Source organism: Neoarius graeffei, chromosome 7, assembly GCF_027579695.1.
Source record: "Neoarius graeffei isolate fNeoGra1 chromosome 7, fNeoGra1.pri, whole genome shotgun sequence".
NCBI classification, from domain to species: Eukaryota; Metazoa; Chordata; class Actinopteri; order Siluriformes; family Ariidae; genus Neoarius; species Neoarius graeffei.
In genome coordinates, this window is record NC_083575.1 from 55370509 (window position 1) to 55394472 (window position 23964).

Below are 23964 nucleotides of genomic sequence, written 5' to 3' on the forward strand. Positions count from 1 at the left end.
TGTGCTACACATAACCAGATTTTTTTTTTTAATCACTAGGTAAATCAAATCTGAAAACACTTACTGTACAGATCGGTCTCATCTAGAATCTCGGATTTAATGATCTCCTCAATGACGTCCTCTAATGTAACAATACCCAAAACCTCATAAAAAGGGTCTCCTTCTCCTTCATTGTTCACTCTCTGCACAATGGCCAGGTGGGATTTACCTGAAAAATCCAAGACACACAAGTGTCAGATACACGAGGCACATGATCCATACATGAAAATCAGCTTGGTGGCTTAAAACATTTATTGCACATAATTTGCTGTAGCCAACTGCCTTACATGACCTAATAACCGTATCATTCCAGTTCTGTGGGACTGTAGTAGAAATACTTATTCAAAGAATCCTCCATCCATGGTTGATGAGAAAAGATGACAGTGATGATCCTGACCAAGAAATTGTTTAAACACCGATTCATTGCATTTCCTTAGCAAATCTCCTGTGGTTCCACATCTGTTTTCCCAGGCCCCCCCGCTCAATAAGCTGTTTAAAAATTCCTGCCCAGCACTATCAACCAAAATGTTGAAAATTCTTTTCCTGTTTCTCAGCTAGTGATCATTTAAAAGGAATTTTCCAGGGGCCTGAGCTAATATTAGACCTGAAATGAAGTTTCCACTCCGGTTGGGCAAATGCTCTCACCAGGGTGACAATGGAGGAAGTAGTGTCTACATGAAGCTTCTCTAAATGCCAATGCCAATTAAGGAAAAACCTTGAGGCTTTAGTTTTTAAGAAGTTTGAACATACGAGTAGGTATAAAAGCAGTAAGCCAATTACACTGTTCTGAGAAACTGCCAGAAATGGTGGAAATTTTGGTCGAAGTTGACTGAGAAAATATCAGCTGTTGCTCCAACTCCAATATGTGTGATATTGGAGATAATAAAGATAATGATAAAGAAGAGAAAATAATGAGCACATAGTGACAGAGGTTTTTAGAGCAAGTCCATTTTAGGCTGATCATTAATAAATGATTGTGACTTTCAAAGCCTGTGGCTTCATTAGTAAGACTGTAACAAAAAATAATTATTGTAATGAGACACTCCAGTTTCTTACCCTTCCTTCCTTGCCTGAATGTATTTTTATATAATATAATATAATATAATATAAATATATATTTTTTCCATACAAACTTTGTTATAGATTTCTATTTTATGACTTCTACATTATCAAGTCAGTGCAAAAACATTTTAGACTTCCAAACATTTGTTTTCCAGCACAAAATTAAATGTTTGTATCTGAGCAGCATATTACATAAGAGAGCACTTTTCAAATTAAAAAAAGAAAATATAATGAAGGCTGCTGGGTTTTGCTGCAAAATTAAGAAGCAAGTGTGACAGTCAGTGTCCAGAAGAACTGTGGCTGGTTCTGTAAGATGCTCAGTAAAACCTACAGCTCATTTCCTTATAAAACTGCACTCATTGTACCTGAGACTACTATTTCTTTCTTTTTTTTTTTAAAGCAAAGGGTCGTCTCACGCCAAATATTGACTTTGTTTCATTTATTATAGCTTACTGTGGGCGGCACAGTGGTGTAGTGGTTAGCGCTGTTGTCTCACAGCAAGAAGGTCCGGGTTCGAGCCCCGTGGCCGGCGAGGGCCTTTCTGTGCGGAGTTTGCATGTTCTCCCCGTGTCCGTGTGGGTTTCCTCCGGGTGCTCCGGTTTCCCCCACAGTCCAAAGACATGCAGGTTAGGTTAACTGGTGACTCTAAATTGACCGTAGGTGTGAATGTGAGTGTGAATGGTTGTCTGTGTCTATGTGTCAGCCCTGTGATGACCTGGCGACTTGTCCAGGGTGTACCCCGCCTTTCGCCCGTAGTCAGCTGGGATAGGCTCCAGCTTGCCTGCGACCCTGTAGAACAGGATAAAGCGGCTACAGATAATGAGAGATGAGATAGCTTACTGCTGTTTAGAGTATTTTTCCCCATGTTGAAACATTTTTATATAAGCTATTAGTTTGTTAATATCATTAAGCCATTGTTGGTCTACAGCATTTCTTTACATGTGCCTTAGACTTTTGCACAGGACTGTATATTCTCTTTTATAAAGAACAAGGACACGGTGACTAAAATCACCCATCATCAAGATTAAAAAAAATGCTTGTTCTCTAAATATTGTTTTTCACATAGTTTTGACTGTTGCACAAATGTTTCCTGAAGTACGTCATTCTGGGGAAAACATTGTGAGAAACTATTTGTTCTTATTAAGCACCTTAAGTGTGATGTGAATTCATTTCAGGCAGCTCCTTCCCAAAACACATTCCATCAATGAGCACTTGTTCACATGGCTACATAGCAGACAATTCTATACAGAGCTATTGTTTTATGACCAGGCCATGCAGACCACACAAGTATAGGCTACATTTTTTCACATTATTCACAGAAAGGGATTTTCTTAGATTTTTCCATGATGGAGGTTCCCTATAAATAGTCCATGAGACCGTGGATAGTGAGTCTGTGAAAAATATTTCAGTAAAACCTCAAATATCTAAAAGATATACATTAAGGCAATGAGGCGAAAGGAAAAAAAAAACAAAAAAACACAACCATGGGGAAGAAGATATGTATCAGTCAGTTCTTCACCCTGAAAATAAGAATTTCTTTTGAAACAAGAGGCCACTTCCAGAAACAACCTTACATGTAAAATAATAATAGTTGCCAGTTATTCTATATGAATATCAGAATGTCAAATGAGCAAGAAGACATTATAAATGAAAGCCAACAAGAAGACAGAGTCATCTATATCCCCCGCCCTATATACTAACTATATACCAAGTTTCAAGATATTATTTGTCACATTTTTCAAGTTCTGCTGCAGGAAACCAACCCTACCTCTTTACACTGACCTCAGCAGCCCATGGTATAAGCCCACCGGACCTTTGGTCCACGTGAGCTAAAAATTTAAATTTCTCACATTTCTTAGTATCAAAAGGCACATATACATTACTTAATCAACACATATACCAACTTTCAAGACCATACCACTCATAGTTTTTCAAGTTCTGCTCCGGAAACAAAACCTACCCCCAAGACTAACCTGAGAGACTAAGTCTGAAACTGTTTCCATGGAAACATGAAAAATGAAAATTCCTCAAATTTCTTAGTATGAAAAGGCACATCTACATCACCTTGTTAACACGTATACCAAGTTTCAAATCCATATCATGGATTTTGGATATATGCTTTGGAAACAAACGTTGCTCTTAGAAACTAAGTCAAAATCTATTTTTTATGTTAAAATTTGAAAAATTCTTTTTTTTCCCTCCAAAAATACAAAATAGCAAAAGGCATCAGTTCACATGTTGCTTGATATGTATACAAAGTTTCATGAAGATATCTTCAGTAGTTTTAAAAGATATGGCCCGGAAACGAAAACGTGACCGGACGGACAGACGGACGGAACCTGTTTCTATATCCCTCATCAAACTTCGTTTGGGCGGGGGATAATAACAGACAGCATTTAATAAATGCACTTCAGCTAACCTTAAAAACATTTTTAAAAAGTGTTTTTACAAAAAAACAAACAAAAAACAAACAAACAAACAAACAAACAAAAACCTCCACACAAAACATACACCCGTATTCCATGAATTACAATTAACAGAGACATGATAAAACTGTCATCAAGGCAAACGGTGGCTACTTTGAAGAATCTAAAATCTTAAACGTATTTTTCTAAATCTTTTTTTTTGTTTAGCACATAATTCCATATATGTTATTTCATAGCTTTGATGTCTTCAGTATTCTTCTACAATGTACAAAACAGTCAAAATACAGAAAAACCTATGAATGAGTAGGGGTGTCCAAACTTTTGACTGATACTGTACAGTATATACTAAATCTGTATTTGTTCAGATCAAATTTAAACCCAAAGTGTGTATCGCCTAAACCGGAAGGTGTTTTATTATTATTATTATTAAATATGAACCCTATCACTTTACTCCTGGAAAAACTGGAAAATCCCCAGAGAAAGGAATATCAGCCCCGTCAGCATGGTCTGTGAATTCTGACTCTGAGCAATCCTCAACCTCGTATCATAAGGGAGATGTGCGTGGGACTGTTTCTCATCCCACTTGCAAGGTTATTTTTGTCTGTACCTGCCTCTGATATTTTCTACAGAATTTAGTCAGTCAATTCCATTTCCCCAAATAAAAACAAACAGCCTAATTTAAACCACCATGACTCTGACCAGGTAGTTACCGATTGACCATCACTCGTTCACTGAACATGGTCTTTATTTGAGTTTCATATCTGACAACTCACTTTCACCCACATGAAAGCAAAAAACCTCCTGCTTGCGAGACTTTGTCTTTTTTATCCATGGAATTCAAATCTGGATGAATAACTCCACCAGATAACCTGCGAAAGTTTCAAAAAGGGGTGGGGGTGGTACAGCTCTTATTTCTATCTGTATTTGTATCCGTTTAGAACGCATTTCTCCCTCCAATAGATTGGAGATCTGCCCAGGGTGAACCCCAGCTCTCGCCTAAAGTCAGCTAGGATTGGCTCCAGCTTCCCACATGACCCTGAGAGATAAGTGGTGTAGATAATGGATAGATTAATAATAAGTGCATTTTGCAATTGTTTGTTGTAATGTATTGTATCTATAAATGCTGAAGCTAGACACAAAACTTAAATAACCCTAAAGTCGGTACCATTAATAATTGCCTGTGACACAAAAATGATTAAAAACTAAAACATTTTAAAGACTAACAGATAAACAAAATTCATACAAGACGGCCCTGTGTGGAGCTTGTCCAGCCTAAATTAATCATGAGTAAGATTTCTTCAACATTACCCAGTTTTTGTTAGTTTCCCAAAATACTAGAGCAGGTAATGAACATTAAACAGTTGGTCATATGTCCTGAGAGTATAATACCTACACTGACCCTTCTGTTACCAACAAGCATGTTAGGGATTTCAAAAAATGTCTCATCTCATCATCTCTAGCCGCTTTATCCTTCAACAGGGTCGCAGGCAAGCTGGAGCCTATCCCAGCTGACTACGGGTGAAAGGCGGGGTACACCCTGGACAAGTCGCCAGGTCATCACAGGGCTGACACATAGACACAGACAACCATTCACACTCACATTCACACCTACGGTCAATTTAGAGTCACCAGTTAACCTAACCTGCATGTCTTTGGACTGTGGGGGAAACCGGAGCACCCGGAGGAAACCCACGCGGACACGGGGAGAACATGCAAACTCCGCACAGAAAGGCCCTCGCCGGCCACGGGGCTCGAACCCGGACCTTCTTGCCGTGAGGCGACAGCGCTAACCACTACACCACCGTGCCGCCCACACCACCGTGCCACCCTCAAAAAATGTCCAATTTGTAAAATATTAGATTAATGACAAAAGCCACTGAAGAGTTTGAAATGATAGGGACTGTCATGGAGTACCTGCGTTCACCCTACTGCAAAAAAAAAAAAAGCTTTATTAACTCAAATACAGAAATATTCCACTCGTTCTTGACTGCAAACTTGACTCACTATGTAATCATTATGCTAAAGCTGACAAATGGGCCTCATGTGAAAAGTTATTAACCCTGTGAATTCCTGAACCTACTTTCCACATTCCAATATTACACATTCCAACACAGCAACATCCTGTAAGCAACTATTTCTTCATTTACAACATTGAGCAGCTGCCCTGATCCAGAGGACAGAAGTTTTCATTCTTTTGGGAGAACCTATTTAACATTAGAACTTGAGCAGCTATATGTATATGTACACTACTAAAGCTGAATAACTACCTGCAGAGTAAATAGCACTATAGTACAGTATACTTGCTCCTCATTACTCTTGTCCATAAGTAGTGATATTTTAACCCATCGAACATCTGCCATCTTCTGCTTTCATTTAACATCGGTTGACAAGTATGTACAACAAACCTTAGAGAATTGCTTATGTGGGTGATACTAAGTCCGTTACATCGAAAATGTGGGGCCTTTTAAGACAGGCTTTGTAGATGGCCTGTAGAACACGCTCGTGTCAATTGTTACCCAAATCTGTTTAAGTCCATTTTCTGTTGTGCAACCATTCATGGAATGCTGGACTCTTTTAAAACAGTCTGCGTAGTCCACTGGACAAATATCTATTTCAGTAGACTCAATGACTCGTATCAGCCTCTATATTCATTCGTACTGTTTAATACATAAAACCTTTGCCATAGATTCAAATGGGGGACTAATGCTAATGGACGCCGAACAGGCGACCCTTAAAAAGCCTGAAATAAAAATCTTATCAATTCATCCAGCTCTCTTCCACATAATGAGACGCTAACAGAAATCAAGAAACTCTAAGAAGTGTAACTAGAAATTATTGAGGTCCTTCGAAAATGACAAACAACATTATTGTTAAAGCCACATGCAATATAATAATGTAAAAGTTGTTTTTAAAAAATGCTATAGTTATGAATAAATTTATACTGAAAATGCAATGTGGGTGGAATAATGGTCCAGCAGGTAGCACGGACATCTCACAGTTCCAGGGTCCCCTGTACAAACCTGACCTCAGTCTGTCTGTGTGGAGTTTTAGATGATCGTGTGTGTGTGTGTGTGTGTGTGTGTGTGTGTGTGTGTTTGGGGGGGGGGGGGGGGGGGGGGGGGTTCCTCCAGGTTCTCCAGTTTCCTCACACCTCTCAAAAACATGCCAATATATGGACCGACTATGCCAATGTAGCCCTAGATGTGAGTGAGTGATGAATGTGTGTGCATGCTGCCCATCCAGGGCATATTCCTGCCACATGCCTAGTGCTCCAGGGTTTGGATATGGATCCATTGTAGTAGAGAGTGCACGCACATCCAACTTTGTACAGGTGCAGGGTAAAAAAGTCCATCAATTAAAAAGAAAAAAAAAAAATACTGTCGCTGCTGCTCTCAGTGATTTTATTGATAGATACACAACGTTTCGACCGTAGTAGGTCTTCGTCAGGTGTTAACAGGAACAAAGGGTGGGAGGGGATGTATACTTATTTATTTATTAACCAATATTTCAACAGGATAAACCCCTTCAGACAGTGTCTGCTATCACTGGGAGTCCTGCAAAACCCATGAAAATAGGCATTGCTCTCAATTATCCAATCAAGGAGTAAGTAGTATTGATGAACTTATGAGTGCAAAAAATACATACATTTTTTTATACACAATACATTGTTCTTATATTAATACTATAAACGTTGTACATTGACAATCTTGGCTTACTTATTAGAAAAAACAATAAAAACCTGACGAAGACCTACTACGGTCGAAACGTTGTGTATCTATCAGTAAAATCACTGAGAGCAGCAGCGACAGTGTGCAGGTATATTTTTTCTTTTGGATATGGATCCGCCACAATCCTGACCAAGATTAAACAGATACAGAAGAAGAAGGAATGTAATGCAAATGACTGCCAGTTTTAAGAAAGATTCATGTAAAGTTGTTCTATTGTATTGTTGTTAAATACCCCAGCAGATGCATGCAAAAACTAAAATTTAATTAATTAATCTTCATTAAGCACTTTATGCACTTAATCCTGGTCAGAGTCATGGTGGATCTGGAGCCCATCCCAGGAACACTAAGCATGAGGTGGGAATGCACCCTGGCTGGGAAGCTAGTTAACTGTAGGGTACTATGCCTTGGGGCAATTTAGTGTAGCCAATCTACCTACCTGCATGTTTTTGGGGAGGTTGAGGAAACTGAAGACCCCAGAGGGAACCTACTCAGACACAGGGAAAACGTGCACAGACAGAAATCAGGATCAAACTGGGGACCCTGAAGCTGGGAACTGGCTACACCACTGGGCCACTACATCAAATTTTGTAATGTTGAAATATCTACACTGATGCATTTAGCTCCAAAAAATAATGATTGCTGTGGTTATTTCTGATCAGTTCACTTAACTCCGTATTCTTGTTTATACTACAGTAGATTCAGATTCACTGCAGAACTCTTATAGTTCAGTATTGGACTGATCTGTAAAATCACCCAACAGTTAAGCCAGTAAAAGCAGAAACTGTAAGATTTCAAATAATGTATTTTAAATATTGATTTAAACACTTTGGCCATTTGGCTTTGCAGTCACTTCTTCATAGGAAGATAAGTTCATTTTTCACTCACAAGACCTGCACAAGGGAATCAGTCTTAACCAGAGGCTTTACTTCGGAGAGTCTGTAGAAGTGTCACAAGAAAAGGGCTATTATGAATACAAATCTTTAAAATGAGAAAGAAGAAAGCAGAATGTGGTGAACCCAGTAACACTAAAAACACAGTACATGAAGAGGACTACTGTTCGAGCGGACTAAAGAATCTTTTCAATTACAGTGAAGAACACACTAAGAGATCAGGACCGCGCTCTAAAACGTAGGCAGAGGTCTGTCAAAAGCCAGCATGCACAGACACCTCAGTAGTATACTGATAAATTCAAAACACTTATTTTATGCCTTAAAAGCAGAAGGACAGCTGCAGTCGGCTGCAAAGTATCAAAAGAAGCCTGATCGGTATGGGAAGAAAGTGCAAAACTAATTTTAACCCATACCAGAGTAAAGGAAAGTGGTCAGTGGGGAGGGGGATGAGAAACTGCCACTTCATATGTGATACATGATATAGGCCAAGGGTATACGGCTAAAATTTGTAAAGGTCCAGTTACAGGAATTCCTTGCCTATAAACGCCCAGATAAGGAACTAGACCAAGTGAATAATGACAGCAGTTACCTTATAATGTTTAACTTTTTACGTTTTGCTTATGAAAACTTAAATGAAACAATTTAAAGCTGCTTGTTGACAGGGGAAAGAGGGTGCTAACGCCTGGAGTGTCAACCGCGCCCCACATACTGTGGACCACCTGGCAGCTGATGGTGCTCACTGACATTGAGCTGCAGGAGAAATGGCCTGAGGTCGTCATAGTGCAGGGCGAGGAAAAAGCTGCGCAATGGTGGTGCCGGCTCTACTCTGACGTTTGCTGCCCTGTGTTTGGTCTGTCTGGGGTGCTGGGTACAGCGACGTGTGCCCATCGGTGGTTGCCGTGTCTGTATCGGGCGCCTGCCTGCTTTGCTGGTGGGATGATGGGGTTTTTGCACTCTCTTTTACTGTTTTTTTGTATTGCAATCGTTGTGGAGGTATTGTCATTGCTCTTTTGTTTCTATGGCCCCTGTTGTTCTAATTTTTTGTATCCCCTTGTTTCTTATGTGGTCTGTCATTCCTGTAGCCTGTGGGTTGTTTTTTTTTTTCCGTTAACTTTTTGTATGCCGCATTGTTCCGTGTGCGTTCCATATGTTGTTTCAAAGTTTTGGTGTCTTCAGTATTGTTCTGCGGTGTAGAAAATGGTAATATATTAAAAAAAAAAAAAGATACAAATCACTTTACTAATTCAAATCACTGATACTGTATAAATCACTTAAGGATTTAATTTGCACTTTTGAAAATCTACCTCTTCCCTTGGTTCATTGCACATCTTGTGTTCATTGTTTGTGCGCTGTTGTCTTTGTTTTGTTGTACTGTATAGGTTTTGTGTTGGTATAATTTAAAAAAGTAATTGTTTTGTAGTGGTACTTCACATTACATAAATGTATGCGATTGAATAAACCACAAGAGTGGATCTGCTACTAAAACCAAGCTAGTTCACTGAACTATGGCCAGGTTTTTTGGCTCTGCTATAGTATTTTTGTCAAATATTCAGTTGGGGTCATTGAAATACTTTGGAGGGTCCACACGTGGGCTACAGACAGCCAGTTGATGACCCCGGTATATGACTTCTAGTGTTTCAATAAGACTGATAAATGCTACGACAGACTTGTTCATTTCAGGTTAAGGGTCACTCCATGAAAACTGGACCTGTATGAATGACTAAAAATCACTGGCAATAAAATTTAACATTGCAGTGAATATTGTTAATTATTATACATACAGGACACTTTTTCGATGGAATAAAAACCATGTATTGTATTCCCTTCTAGCGGGATTCATTCATTTGGTTTGATAGCATGCAATATCATGATCATATCGCTTATCCTACATGTATTACTTCACTCTACCCAATGGAGAATGCATGTTCAATATGGTTTACGATATTGCACGGTTGTCAAGACAACATGACATCACCCGTCGGAGCTGAAACGAATATCCAATGAGAAAGTTTTCTACTGTGCATGCGCAGAAGCATTTCTTTGTTCGCCAGGAAAGAGAAAGACACATTGAACACCTGAAAGGCTACTTCATTAGATATTCTTCACGCATATTTACAAGAGAAAAACATGCCAACGGACATTTAAAAAACCTGGAAAAGAGACACGTTGAAGACATAAAACTTGCGCGCTAGTGAGCGACTGTGACAATTTGTAAACAAATATGGCCACCAGGTTTGCGTCGTTAAATACTGAAAATTGAGAGAATTTTGAAAGAGAAAGGCATGTTGAACACCCGAAAGGCTACCAAAACTTCATTAGATATTCTTTACGCATATTTACAAGAGAAAAACAGGAGTTTTTGGACTTGGACCATTTTTATCGTTAGAACTTTGACTTTTTACAAGTACATTGGATTGAAAGAACCTTGAATTACACTGGATCAGAATCAGCATTCGATATTGGCAAGTAACCCCCTGTTCTTAACTTTTTGCAAAATCTATAATTGTTCCACTGAATGTGTATGTTGTATAATAATAATAATAATAATAATAATAATAGCTTTTTTCGTGGTAACTTGTCTTCACCCCATTCAATATCATGCTAGCTGAATGGAATATATCTGGGATACCATTCAACACCAGCCAATCTCATCTCATCATCTCTAGCCGCTTTATCCTGTTCTACAGGGTCGCAGGCAAGCTGGAGCCTATCCCAGCTGACTACAGGCGAGAGGCAGGGTACACCCTGGACAAGTCGCCAGGTCATCACAGGGCCGACACAGACAACCATTCACACTCACATTCACACCTACGGTCAATTTAGAGTCACCAGTTAACCTAACCTGCATGTCTTTGGACTGTGGGGGAAACCGGAGCACCCGGAGGAAACCCACGCGGACACGGGGAGAACATGCAAACTCCGCACAGAAAGGCCCTCGCCGGCCACGGGGCTCGAACCCAGACCTTCTTGCTGTGAGGCGACAGCACTAACCACTACACCACCGTGCCGCCACACCAGCCAATATTATTTAAATATCATTATGGAATATAAAAAGTGTTACACCTTGAGAAACAGTACATAGATATAGAGATCATTTAAATGTCATCCTATTCCTAACTACTGTATTTCTTCATTCTCCCCATTATTTATTGTAAGAAATTGTGACGTTCCTTATCTTCCCTAATAAACAACTATATTTTGCTGTAATTCCTACCCTTTCCTGTAATAAAGGTCTTTCTATTTTAGTGCAGAGGCTACTTAATAGTTATCTGTGGAAATAGTTGTTCAGAGTCACAGCACATTTTGGGTGCTCTTTCAAAAGTGGTTGCAAATGTAACCTTTGGTGTCTGCAATGGGTTATTATCTCTGCTGTGTTGGAGGAGGTTATGCTTTTGCCTCAGTTCATTTGCCTTTTCCCAAAGCAGCTCAACAAGTATTGAATGGAATATGAAGAAATTCTGAGGATAGGTGGACCATAAGCCAAGGAACAATTGATTAGATTTTGATGCAAATCTGAATATGTATATGGAGCCAGGATTTTTTTTTTGGCCTGTTCCCAATATAACTCAAAAAGTAGTGAACAGATTTTGATGAAATTTGGTGTACAGCTTTAGTCTTGTCCTAGGTTCAAGTGATTTGATTTTGATGTTGATAAAATGTGGTTCGGCGGAGGTATGCATTGTACTGTGTGCCCTTCTAGTGTTCAAGCTGTTTTAATAATTCAAAAAAAGGTTTCCATTAATAACAACAAAATTTCTCTGTCAGTCAGCCAAGGTCAATTTATTTATTCCCAAGTTTCAAATTTCCCTCCCCCATCTTATGATGACGTCATTATGATGACGGTGCAATATCACCGTCATCATTCTCATTCTCATTATCTCTAGCCGCTTTATCCTTCTACAGGGTCGCAGGCAAGCTGGAGCCTATCCCAGCTGACTATGGGCGAAAGGCGGGGTACACCCTGGACAAGTCGCCAGGTCATCACAGGGCTGACACATAGACACAGACAACCATTCACACTCACATTCACACCTACGGTCAATTTAGAGTCACCAGTTAACCTAACCTGCATGTCTTTGGACTGTGGGGAAAACCGGAGCACCCGGAGGAAACCCACGCGGACACGGGGAGAACATGCAAACTCCACACAGAAAGGCCCTCGCCGGCCCCGGGGCTCGAACCCAGGACCTTCTTGCTGTGAGGCGACAGCGCTAACCACTACACCACCGTGCCGCCCCACCGTCATCATAATGATAGCAAAATCTGAATCAACACAGAACTTTTTGATAGGTGATTGATTGGTTCCCAACCCATCAACACTGTTCACCACTGATTTTGCATGTTGGGAGATACAAACATGGGTCATGTCTACGTTCAGCTCACAAAATCAATAAATTCACCCCAAAATAATTTTGCAGGGCAGATTTTTGTGGGTTGTCTAAATTATTTGTGCTTTTAACAGAACCATATATGTGCCATCAATTAATTTTACCTTGAGTTTGCACAGTGTACAGCAGGGCCATTTTTGTAGGCATAATGAACGCAAAAAGACACTAAGGCAGGGGTGGGCAATTATTTTTTCCATGGGGCCACATGAGAAACAGAAAATTTTGTGGAGGGCCGGACCAAAAGGCTGAACTAAATTCTGCATAATATTAATTGTATTTCTTTATATAAAGCAATAAATAACATTGTTTTTACAAGCTGCTAAGACTGGTAATAGTATGGAAAAAATGAGGTTGCCTTACAAAAAATGTCGTTGCCTTACAAAAAATGTCATTTATTCAATCAAATTTCCCAAAATAATGGTTAACAAAATGTGAACGTTTGTACCATTTTTTTTCAGTCACATTCACCCCAAAACACAATAAAGACATCACAATATTGTCTTTCTACTCCAAATATCAAGCAAGATACATCATATTATAATAATGATGCCCACATTTGTAGTCTAATCACCTCATTTGGTGTTTTTCAGTTTTTCGGATCTGCTCTCCGCAAACTAAACACACGGCTTTATCTCTGACTTCAGTAAATAAATACTTAGCAGTCCATGTTTTGTTGAAAGCCCTGCATTCGGCATCTACCTTTCTTCTTTTTGCGGACATTTTGGGGGCTAAAGTCTTCCTGTGACCTGCTCGCAACAACGTCGATTCGGTGTAGGTATCAGATCTACAGATCGGCTCGGGCTCCGGCGCCTGCTGGTGATGTCACACTGTGATTGGCTGGACCGTTTGAAGGATGACATACAAGTTTGTGGTTGGTCTGGACAAATTACAGAAGTAGTTATCGCGGGATTAGGTTTCGTGGGATTTCATGTCATATTCATGTCGCATGCATTGCGTTTTTGTTGAACACAACTTCAAAATAAAAGCAATGCACATTCAGTCCATGCATGAGGTAAAATTAGAAAATACGTTTATTTTGTAATTTCTAATTAACCTTACGCGGGCCGGTCAGAATGAACCAAAAGGGCCGGATGCGGCCCGCGGGCGGTAAAATGCCCAGGTCTGCACTAAGGAATGTCGAGCCTGTGTTACATTCATCACATAGCTTTAAAATATCTATCCATATTTTAAAACTACCATAGAATATCAGTTCTTTTAAGATAAGATATGGAGGCCATTATATTTCAGGACCCTCTTAAGGTATTTTAATCTTAATTTGATTTGTAGTCTGAATTCAAGAGGGAGCGACAGGCTACCGTCTGAAGGTAACTGGAGTAAGCAAGACCTACCCAAGGGTTATGTCTTGATGATGCTTGAATTCACTAAAAACTGTATGTATCAGATTCAAAGAGAAACTTCATTCAGCACACTGGCATCATCAACAACAAGCGACATACTTTTCATGCCAAGATTGCCAAGAGGTGGTCACAGAATCACTTGCGTTCCTATCAGAAGACAAAAAGCATGACCATTATGCTGTGGCTCATTTTGCCAATGTGGCTAATAAACACCTGTCATTGGTCACACGTGTTTTCATGAAGGAGATCCACTTCACTGACAGGTGTGGTGCCCAATACAAATCAAAGTTTTTTTTGTTTTCCCCTCCCTCATCAATATCAGTTTCAAAAGATGCCAGTGGCTCCTACTGAGCATGCCTATTTTGGGTCCAGACATGGAAAAGGGCCCTCTGATGGAGAGTGCAATAATAAAAAAAATCACAGCAATGAACGCATGCTGGGCAAAGATCCAAGATGCCCATGAACTTTTCATATTTTGTGAAAAGAATCTCACCAAGTATTCAACCAATGAAAACTGCTCCCATTACAGAAGGACATTTTTTGGGTTCCAGAGGGAAGAATTAAGAGGACCTCAGCCCCGTCCAAAATTGCTGCCGTCAATAGAACCAGACAAATCCACAGAGTTCTTTCAGTCTGTCAAGGAAAGATTGCCACAAGAAACTTCAGCTGTTTCTGTCAGCCATGCCAAAAAGAGCCATCAGGCAAAAACTGTATAAACAAGGCACAGGTAGAATTACAGAGGTTTGAAGACATGACATTTACCCATGGCACACCAAACAATCTGGCAGAGAATTCTGACTATATCCTGATCTACTGTAGTATTATTTTGATGTCCCCCCCCCCAGTAATTTACATTGAAATGAGTAGTTTGACAAAAATAATGGCAATATCACCCCGTTGGTAAATTAAAGTATCATGTTACATACTCACCATTACATGGGTGTCTCTTCTTATATTTTCTTCATTAGTTTCCTAATTTTCAACATGGTGATACAGGGTTCCAGACAGAAGGAAATGGAAGGACTGTTTTAACAAATTTACAACTTACAGTGGTGCTTGAAAGTTTGTGAACCCTTTAGAATTTTCTACTTTTCTGCATAAATATGACCTAAAACATCATCAGATTTTCACACAAGTCCTAAAAGTAGATAAAGAGAACCCAGTTAAACAAATGAGACAAAAAATATTATACTTGGTCATTTATTTATTGAGGAAAATGATCCAATATTACATATCTGTGAGTGGAAAAAGTATGTGAACCTCTAGGATTAGCAGTTAATTTGAAGGTGAAATTAGAGTCAGGTGTTTTCAATCAATGGGATGATAATCAGGTGCGAGTGGGCACCCTGTTTTATTTAAAGAACAGGGATCTATCAAAGTCTGATCTTCACAACACATGGTTGTGGAAGTGGATCATGGCACAAACAAAGGAGATTTCTGAGGACCTCAGAAAAAGCATTGTTGATGCTCATCAGGCTGTAAAAGGTTACAAAACCATCTCTAAAGAGTTTGGACTCCAACAATCCACAGTCAGACAGATTGTGTACAAATGGAGGAAATTCAAGACCATTGTTACCCTCCCCAGGAGTGGTCAACCAACAAAGACCACTCCAAGAGCAAGGCGTGTAATAGTCGGCGAGATCACAAAGGACCCCAGGGTAACTTCTAAGCAACTGAAGGCCTCTCTCACATTGGCTAATGTTAATGTTCATGAGTCCACCATCAGGAGAACACTGAACAACAATGGTGTGCATGGAAGGGTTGCAAGGAGAAAGCCACGGCTCTCCAAAAAGAACATTGCTGCTCATCTGCAGTTTGCTAAAGATCATGTGGACAAGCCAGAAGAATACTGGAAAAATGTTTTGGGACGGATGAGACCAAAATAGAAGTTTTTGGTTTAAATGAGAAGCGTTATGTTTGGAGAAAGGAAAAACACTGCATTCTAGCATAAGAACCTTATCCCATCTGTGAAACATGGTGGTGGTAGTATCATGGTTTGGGCCTGTTTTGCTGCATCTGGGCCAGGACGGCTTGCCATCATTGATGGAACAATGAATTCTGAATTATACCAGCAAATTCTAAAGGAAAATGTCAGGACATCTGTCCATGAACTGAATCTCAAGAGAAGGTGGGTCATGCAGCAAGACAATGACCCTAAACACACAAGTCGTTCTACCAAAGAATGGTTAAAGAAGAATAAAGTTATTGTTTTGGAATGGCCAAGTCAAAGTCTTGACCTTAATCCAATCGAAATGTTGTGGAAGGACCTGAAGCGAGCAGTTCATGTGAGGAAACCCACCAACATCCCAGAGTTGAAGCTGTTCTGTACGGAGGAATGGGCTAAAATTCCTCCAAGCCGGTGTGCAGGACTGATCAACAATTACCGGAAATGTTTAGTTGCAGTTATTGCTGCACAAGGGGGTCACACCAGATACTGAAAGCAAAGGTTCGCATACTTTTGCCACTCACAGATATGTAATATTGGATCATTTTCTTCAATAAATGAATGACCAAGTATAATAATGTCTCCTTTGTTTAACTGGGTTCTCTTTATCTACTTTTAAGACTTGTGTGAAAATCTGATTATGTTTTAGGTCATATTTATGCAGAAATATAGAAAATTCTAAAGGGTTCACAAACTTTCAAGCACCATTGTACATACACCAGTAATTTCATCCTATCTACAAGAAATGAAGTGGACACAGAAAACAGTCCAACAATTGAGACAATTTCTGGTCCTGAAGAGGTCTTCACCAATGATGTTGCAAAGATAATTAACAAATTTAGATTAGTCCTGTGGCCAGAATTATGCATTAATATTGATCTTTCAGGGACCTCCACTAATTATATATGTGCCAAGTGGCCTTAACAATGTTCAAATTAATTCATTCAGAATGAAATGCTGGCTCTTGATTCAGTGGGAGGCTGAGGACATGAATACATTGCTGCAGAGAACATACTCGGCTCAATCAATATAAATCCAGAAACTCCAAATTCAAGCCAAGCTAGTATTGTTTTGTTAGTCATTCCATGCAGATACAAGCAATGCCAATTCATAAAATTTATTCAGAGGTACCACAAAAACTTCTACAGACTTGAGATACTGTACATGTAACGGTAATTCCAGCTGAAGAAAAAGCACGAAGCGTTACTCAATTTGATACTGAACTTTGACATTTCTTACTTTTGTTGTTTCAGGACTAGATAGGAGTTCACACCCAGAAGTATTATACAATGTATTACTTCAAAATATTCTGTGTTAGAAAGGCAGACAATGTGGAAGCAGATAGCATGGATTTCAAGGTCCTTCACCAGTCCAGTGCCAACGAGTCCTCTTGGCCTGCCACAAATGACAGGGAGGCTATATATCCATACATCATGTTTTTCATGGTGCTAGAACACTTGCTTATCATGGCCCATTCACTACTGACTACGAGGAACTTAAACAAGCCCCCACAACATATGGATGGCTAAAGAAAGTTCTTCACTGATCAGTGATAATTACATGGACAAGCATGACACTTGTCCCAATCTTTAAAAGGACAATTAAGCCATTCGGTTTCTTCTTTTCCCTGCATTTGCAGTCGATGCCAAACAAGTGTTCTAATTGTCAGTTTATGTGAAGTTAACTAAATTCGTATTGATAGGCCAAGTAAGATGAGGTAGAGAAGTCATTGTTAGCGTAAATGGAATGGTGACTTGAAATTTGGTATTGGATGAAGATATGCCACCTGGAATCGTACTCAATTATCATTAGGATAAATTTAACAGTTTTTGAAATGTTATCCATTAGAAGTGTTCTGTGTTTATTACAAGTATTAGCAATCCATGTTTGCTATACAATGTTCAACTGCTAAACAGAAAGGATAGTTGGGTTACATCTATCTACAATATATAGATAGATAGATAGATAGATAGATAGATAGATAGATAGATAGATAGATAGATAGATAGATAGATCTTACCAGTGGTCTGCTGTTAAAAGTTGTTGACCCCTGGATTATTGTTACACATGCCAATGAAATAGAAAATAGGTTGGTGTTAAGCAACTCATTCAAAATGATTTTTTTTCTCTTTCTTGATGCCCAAAAAAGTAGTTCAAATGAGCTATTGTCATCTTTTGCAATGATTGGATAATGTGCCAAAATGCATTGTAATATGGGAAAATTTTAAAATGTGCTGTCCATGTTGTACTTGAGACATTTGGTGCAGGGTATAGTGAAGTCAGTCAGTTTGTATTTATATCCATCATCAAAAAATTCCTGTGTAGGGATTGATCAAGGATGGCTCACATGACAAAATACCGTAGTTCCGCCATTGATTAAGCAATGTATCTCATAACATTAAAATTTTTTAAAAAGGATATGGTGTGAGTCAGTCATGGTATATCCTGGATATATCATGAACTGATGTCACAATTTTAAGCCATACAGCCGACTTGAGTCACAGCTATGAGTTAGACCTGTAATTTTTTTTTTTTCAGATTTATTTCTAATTCTTTGTAGTTAACACTTGTAGTTTGGTATTTTTATGAGGGATATAAAGCAAATATACCATGCACTGACAGGCACCGGTAATTATGGATTATCTTCGGTGACTGGCATAGAACTATTTTTTTGGGGCTGCACCCCTCACAAAATAGTACTATACCAGTCGCCACAGAGCATCCATAATCTCAACTGGAACCTCTCAGTGTGTGGTATATTTGATTAATAGATTGACTACATTATCATAAAAACTAAAATAACTGATATGGTCTTACCTTAACTTACTAGTGATGCACAGTGTACCCAAGATAATCTCAATTTCATTGTTCTGAATCCTACTTTCTGAGTGGATCAAAAATAGACTAAAAAGTTTTCTTGCAATATTCAACTTAACAGATCTTGAGACTGGTCCAAACTGTTCATTATTTTCCAAACTTCTGTTAAATGTTATTTACTGACTTCTCAAATGTTTTCTTACTTTTTTAAAATCATTTTTATTGACAAATTATTGTTTCCTTGTCCTTGTTACATGCACAATTCGGTGAATGTGATCCGTCATAACCCATGTTTGAGTGGAGATATTATCTTTTGACCCATAGATCATTATATCTGATGGTAATATCAGCATGAGGGTAGGAGCATTCTTCAAAATGTCTTTTTCTGGAATTTTACCTTAATGTCACAGTTTGGCTGTAGTTTTCCAGAAATAACCCATTAATAATTGACCCATAAGTGACCCATGAATAATTATGCATCTGTCGTGATGCAAGGAAATTATACAAAACTGCCTGGAGAGTGGGCGGCATGGTGGTGTAGTGGTTAACACTGTTGCCTCACAGCAAGAAAGTCCTGGGTTCAAGCCCAGCAGCTGGCAAGGGCCTTTCTGTGTGGAGTTTGCATGTTCTCCCCGTGTCTGCGTGGGTTTCCTCCGGGTGCTCAGGTTTCCCCCACAGTCCAAAGACATGCAGGTTAGGTTAACTGGTGACTCTAAATTGACCGTAGGTGTGAATGTGAGTGTGAATGGTTGTCTGTGTCTATGTGTCAGCCCTGCGATAACCTGGCGACTTGTCCAGGGTGTACCCCACCTTTCGCCCGTAGTCAGCTGGGATAGGCTCCAGCAAGCCCGCAACCTTGCACAGGATAAGCGACTACAGATAATGGATGGATGGATGCCTGGAGAGTCACACAGTATCCTGCAGTGTCTCCTACAGAATTATTCCTTTTGTGCACAAGTTGTCCTTGTGATTGAACCTGCTATGTACTGACTGAGAAAAAAACAAAAACGCCAACTTCAAAAGTACTTTTGGCACCCTAAAAAATGAGACTGCATTGTGCAGATGTTGCCAATCACTACATAAAATCAAACTGTTATTTTGCAGTACCAGTATGTCAAATAATGCAATAATATTCTTCTAATGTAGTTCATAGATACCTCTAATTGAAAGATATTATGATCCGATATCATAAATTAAAGGTAGACTGCCTTTCAGGTTTTTTTGAAGTGTAGGTCATAAAAAGAATTTTCCCTGACACCCAATTATTTTTGTTTAGTGGACCGAAAGCTACTGAACTCGAATCACAGACTTCCAATTTTATTAGTTTTTTTTTAATAGAACAATTAATAAATTTGGAGCCACGTGGCCCTAAATTCTCCACTGTTTTTTCCTGCTTCACCGTGACCCAATTCAAGATACTACGTCATGCATCACGTGGTGGGCTTTCCCTGTTCACACAAGGCATTGTGGGATACAAATTTGAAACAGGAGAGAATAATAGAGGACGCGAATGAAACATGAAAGACCGACTACAGTAACGGAAAGCAAAAAGAAAAGACGTTATGTCGGGAAGGAAAGGAAACAAGACCAAACTAATAAATATCGGCGGTCAGCGAGCACCTCGGTGTGATCAGCTGTTCGTTTAGCGACAGAATGATGTAACTGTCAGTGCACAGTCAAGCTAAACCTGCACATGCACACATGGACTTCCTGCCTGCTTGACTGCGCGAAGCAAGTGATTTCATGCACATTATTTGTTAGGGAATCCCCACAGATTAAATAACTTCCCAGCCACAGAATGGGCTGATATTTTGTAAGATATCACGGAAATAAACATCCCACAATGACCAAATTTCAGAGGGAACTAAATTTCACCGATTTTATGAAATTGAAAGGCAGCTTCGATTTAAAACGCAGTTGTTTCGCTTAATATTACTGAGAATGCATCTTTTTTATTGGAAACTAAACATTGATGGCTAACTATTTAGCCTGGGGTTAGCCATTGGAGTTTTATTTTTCTCTATTTAGTTGTACTTTGTCAGCTCATTTGTATGGTTGAATTATTTTCCTTGGCTTTTTGCTGTGTGTTGGTACTTCATCAGAATATTACACCAAGTGTTATTCTGTCACTTGTTCAGCTGGCACTAGAACTTTCTTATCAAGAAGTTCAGCACTTTCTGTACCGGACTTTTGCACTTGTTGTACGTCGCTCTGGATAAAAGCGTCTGCTAAATGCCTGTAATGTAATGTAATGTAATGTAACTAAGCTGAAATTGACTTTTACCTTTCTTGAACTCCTCTAGCATTGCGTCCAACTTGGTGTCATTGAAGACAAAGTGCAGGGGGTGGCTGTAGAATTTTGTGATGGTTTTCAGAGGCGTGCAGTCATCTGGGTCAACGAAGGCCAGGTCTTTGACAAAGAGGAGGTCCACAATGTTACACCTCTCACCCTCAAACACAGGGATGCGCGTGTACCCACTCTCCATGATCTCAGACATGGTGTTAAAGTCGAGGACCGCATCAGCTGCAATCATAAAGCAGTCACGCAATGGTGTCATGACATCCTCTACAGTCTTAGTCCTGAGCTCCAGAGCACCCTGGATGATGTTCAGCTCCTCTTTGACCAAATCATTGTATGGATCAGTAACCCTGAGCATCTCAAGGAGCTTCTCTCGATTGTACACCATGCCAATCTCCTGTCCCAGCACATGGTCTAAAAGTTTACTGACAGGATATGATGCGGGAAAAGTAAGGATCATGAAGAACTTGGTTAAAATCAGGGTGTTTGCACCAACAGCAAGCCCGTGCCTTGAGCATATCGCCTGCGGCACGATTTCTCCAAATATTACAATACCAATGGTTGATACAACCACTGCGATCAGACCTGATCCTGCAATATCATCCAGCAAAATAGTCAAGGTGGTGTTCACGAGTACGTTGCCTAAAAGCAACGAACAGAGCAGATAATTTCCTTGACTCCTTACTGGTTCGATCTTGTTTGCGTAATTTTTTTCCTTCTCAGTGCCACAGTTCTGCACTATCCTGAGCTCCATGGGGTCGAGTGCCATGAGACCTAAATTGAGTCCACTGAACATACCGGACAAGCACAAAAGCATTGCAATAAATATTACCTGCAGCCAAAAAGGCAGCAAGAACTTCTTCTCTTCCACAACAAGCATTTTGGTGTCATAACCCTCGTGGTAGATCCAGGTGTTTTCAGACCACGCGTCCTTCACACCCAAGGCAGCAGGTGCTGGTGCAGCAATGCACATGTAGTACACTTTGCTCTTCTCCGTTTTCCGCAGGGGTTTTACTTCTATCTCGATGACGCCAGATGTTGATCGGCTCACATCCATGTTGGGAAGAATGATGATATCAGATGATCGGATGCCACAAGGCTGGAAGGCGGCGGCAGCAGCAGTGTCCCCTTGGCTGGAGGCGGCTGGACGGTCTGCGGGTCGGGACACGCTGCTGCGCTCCTGCTCCGTGAAAGCGATCTTGGACCACGTCTCGTTGTTGATGTTCTGCCCGTAGACCCGCAACTTCACGCGCGATCTCTCACTCACGCGTAAGAAACCTTTATCCATGAATGACACGTCGTCGGTGTCCTCAAGACGCAGGCCGATGATGACGGTCTCCTCCGCCGCTTGTCTGCCGTCCGAGCTGCTTATCAAACCACCGGTGACAAATAAAAAAATAGCAGTCAACGATCCAACCGGGCTGAGCGCCGCCATATTAGATGTGGGCAAATGCAGTGCACTGCTTTGCCCTTTTCACTTGGGGCAATGTTTTACTGAATGAAAACTGGATGCAGTGATCAGACAAAGTCCAAGTCCGCCTTCATCTTTACTACGAGCTGTCCTGTGTGAGGTGATAAGATTGACATGTCTCTCTCTCTCACTCCAGCGCGCTCTTTGAGGACCTACTGTTATTCCACTCCAGCGCGCTGCTGACTGACAGGGTCCTCGACCAATCAGGAGCATGCACACGAATGAAGGCGGGAACAACCTGAACGCGCAGCAAATGACGTTATGCAGAAAGTATCAACTTAAAGCTTTGATCCTTTTGAACTTCTTAATTGTGGCCAGGGGAAAAAAAATAGAGACCGTTAAAAACTGTCAGTATCTCTCACCACCAAACACCATGATATTATTACTGTTGGTCAGACATATTGACATGGTTAGAAAATAAATTTGATGATTAAAATACTGCCACTGTTTAGCCATTAATAATATAATATAATATAATATAATATAATATAATATAATATAATATAATATAATATACAACCCCGATTCCAAAAAAGTTGGGACAAAGTACAAATTGTAAATAAAAACGGAATGCAATAATTTACAAATCTCAAAAACTGATATTGTATTCACAATAGAACATAGACAACATATCAAATGTCGAAAGTGAGACATTTTGAAATTTCATGCCAAATATTGGCTCATTTGAAATTTCATGACAGCAACACATCTCAAAAAAGTTGGGACAGGGGCAATAAGAGGCTGGAAAAGTTAAAGGTACAAAAAAGGAACAGCTGGAGGACCAAATTGCAACTCATTAGGTCAATTGGCAATAGGTCATTAACACGACTGGGTATAAAAAGAGCATCTTGGAGTAGCAGCGGCTCTCAGAAGTAAAGATGGGAAGAGGATCACCAATCCCCCTAATTCTGCACCGACAAATAGTGGAGCAATATCAGAAAGGAGTTTGACAGTGTAAAATTGCAAAGAGTTTGAACATATCATCATCTACAGTGCATAATATCATCAAAAGATTCAGAGAATCTGGAAAAATCTCTGTGCGTAAGGGTCAAGGCTGGAAAACCATACTGGGTGCCCGTGATCTTCGGGCCCTTAGACAGCACTGCATCACATACAGGCATGCTTCTGTATTGGAAATCACAAAATGGGCTCAGGAATATTTCCAGAGAACATTATCTGTGAACACAATTCACCGTGCCATCTGCCGGTGCCAGCTAAAACTCTATAGTTCAAAGAAGAAGCCGTATCTAAACATGATCCAGAAGCGCAGACGTCTTCTCTGGGCCAAGGCTCATTTAAAATGGACTGTGGCAAAGTGGAAAACTGTTCTGTGGTCAGACGAATCAAAATTTGAAGTTCTTTATGGAGATCAGGGATGCCGTGTCATTCGGACTGAAGAGAAGGACGACCCGAGTTGTTATCAGCGCTCAGTTCAGAAGCCTGCATCTCTGATGGTATGGGGTTGCATTAGTGCATGTGGCATGGGCAGCTTACACATCTAGAAAGACACCATCAATGCTGAAAGGTATATCCAGGTTCTC

At 40.0% G+C, this 23964-nt stretch overlaps 1 protein-coding gene across 1 annotated transcript in view; it reads right to left on the reverse strand.

Moving 5' to 3' along the window:
• The window catches only part of cnnm2a (cyclin and CBS domain divalent metal cation transport mediator 2a), a 33576-nt gene extending 11036 nt beyond the window's left edge, over positions 1 to 22540 (reverse strand). The window contains exons 1-2 of the mRNA XM_060926017.1: positions 20938 to 22540; positions 65 to 208 (exon numbers count right to left, since the gene is read on the reverse strand). Coding sequence (XP_060782000.1) covers positions 65 to 208; positions 20938 to 22387 — 1594 coding nt within the window. The 5' untranslated portion in view covers positions 22388 to 22540. The remainder of the gene's footprint in view (positions 1 to 64; positions 209 to 20937) is intronic.
• Between the last annotated feature and the right edge of the window lie 1424 nt (positions 22541 to 23964).